This window comes from Vairimorpha ceranae (genome assembly GCF_000988165.1).
Source record: "Vairimorpha ceranae strain PA08 1199 chromosome Unknown NODE_264, whole genome shotgun sequence".
Lineage (NCBI taxonomy): Eukaryota > Fungi > Microsporidia > Nosematidae > Vairimorpha > Vairimorpha ceranae.
The window spans coordinates 1,041-1,820 of record NW_020169558.1 but is presented as its reverse complement, the minus strand read 5'-3'; the positions used below and the strand labels follow the sequence as shown (position 1 = coordinate 1,820).

The following is a 780-nucleotide window of genomic DNA, read 5'->3' as shown; positions in this document are numbered from 1 at the left end:
ACCATCAGAGCAAAAAAGGTTAAACTTGTTCTCTTCTGTAAAAAATTATCTTCTTTATCTTATTATGTGATAATAGTAAAAATTTTTTACTTTTTTCAAACCAATTCAAATTGTTTTTTGTGAAAGAAATGGTTTTTTTGATTGGAGTAACAATTCTAATTTTATAATCATGCAGTGCATTTTTTAAAATTGAGTAATAAACCCTTTAATTGGTCTTCGCTTGCAGTTCAATAGTTAGTTTTCTTAATGATGTTTTAGGTTTTTTTTTAGTAATGTTAAGTAAAGCTGTAACATAATTAGCTTGTAACATCTTTTTCCTGCCAAACTTTTTAAATCGTTCAACTGTGTCTTTTCCTTTCATATTTTTACAATTTTAAATATTGTATTTTGTTGAAATTTTACATTTCCTTACGATTTTTACCTGGGGCATTTTTTGATTGGAAAGCAAAATAATTTAAATTTTGTCTTTTAAAGTCGACTGCATGCAGGGATAATTTTATAAAATATAAAAAAATGTATTCTTGGCGGGAAAAAACGTAAGTTTTGAGCTAAAAATTATAATATTCCTTTTTTTAAAACAGAAAAATAATTAAAAGTCTAGTTTCGAAAAAGCTGTAAAATTTTAAAAAGTTGTAAAGCAAAATTGTCTCTATGAATCCAAACAATAGTTATTTGCCAAAAAAATTGTTACCTGTAAAAAAAATTAGGCAAAAAAAATATTTTTTTTTTTGAAATAAACTGTAGCATGTAAAATAATATCTACTATGATGTCGATAAGAT

General features: G+C 24.1%; 1 protein-coding gene across 1 annotated transcript; it reads right to left on the bottom strand.

The window, feature by feature from the left end:
• Positions 1-205: 205 nt before the first annotated feature.
• Positions 206-361, bottom strand: AAJ76_2640001460 (hypothetical protein; the record flags this gene model as incomplete). The annotated part of the gene is made up of 1 exon (XM_024474857.1): positions 206-361. One exon carries the CDS (start codon positions 359-361, stop codon positions 206-208), a length of 156 nt encoding a protein of 51 aa, XP_024329481.1.
• Between the last annotated feature and the right edge of the window lie 419 nt (positions 362-780).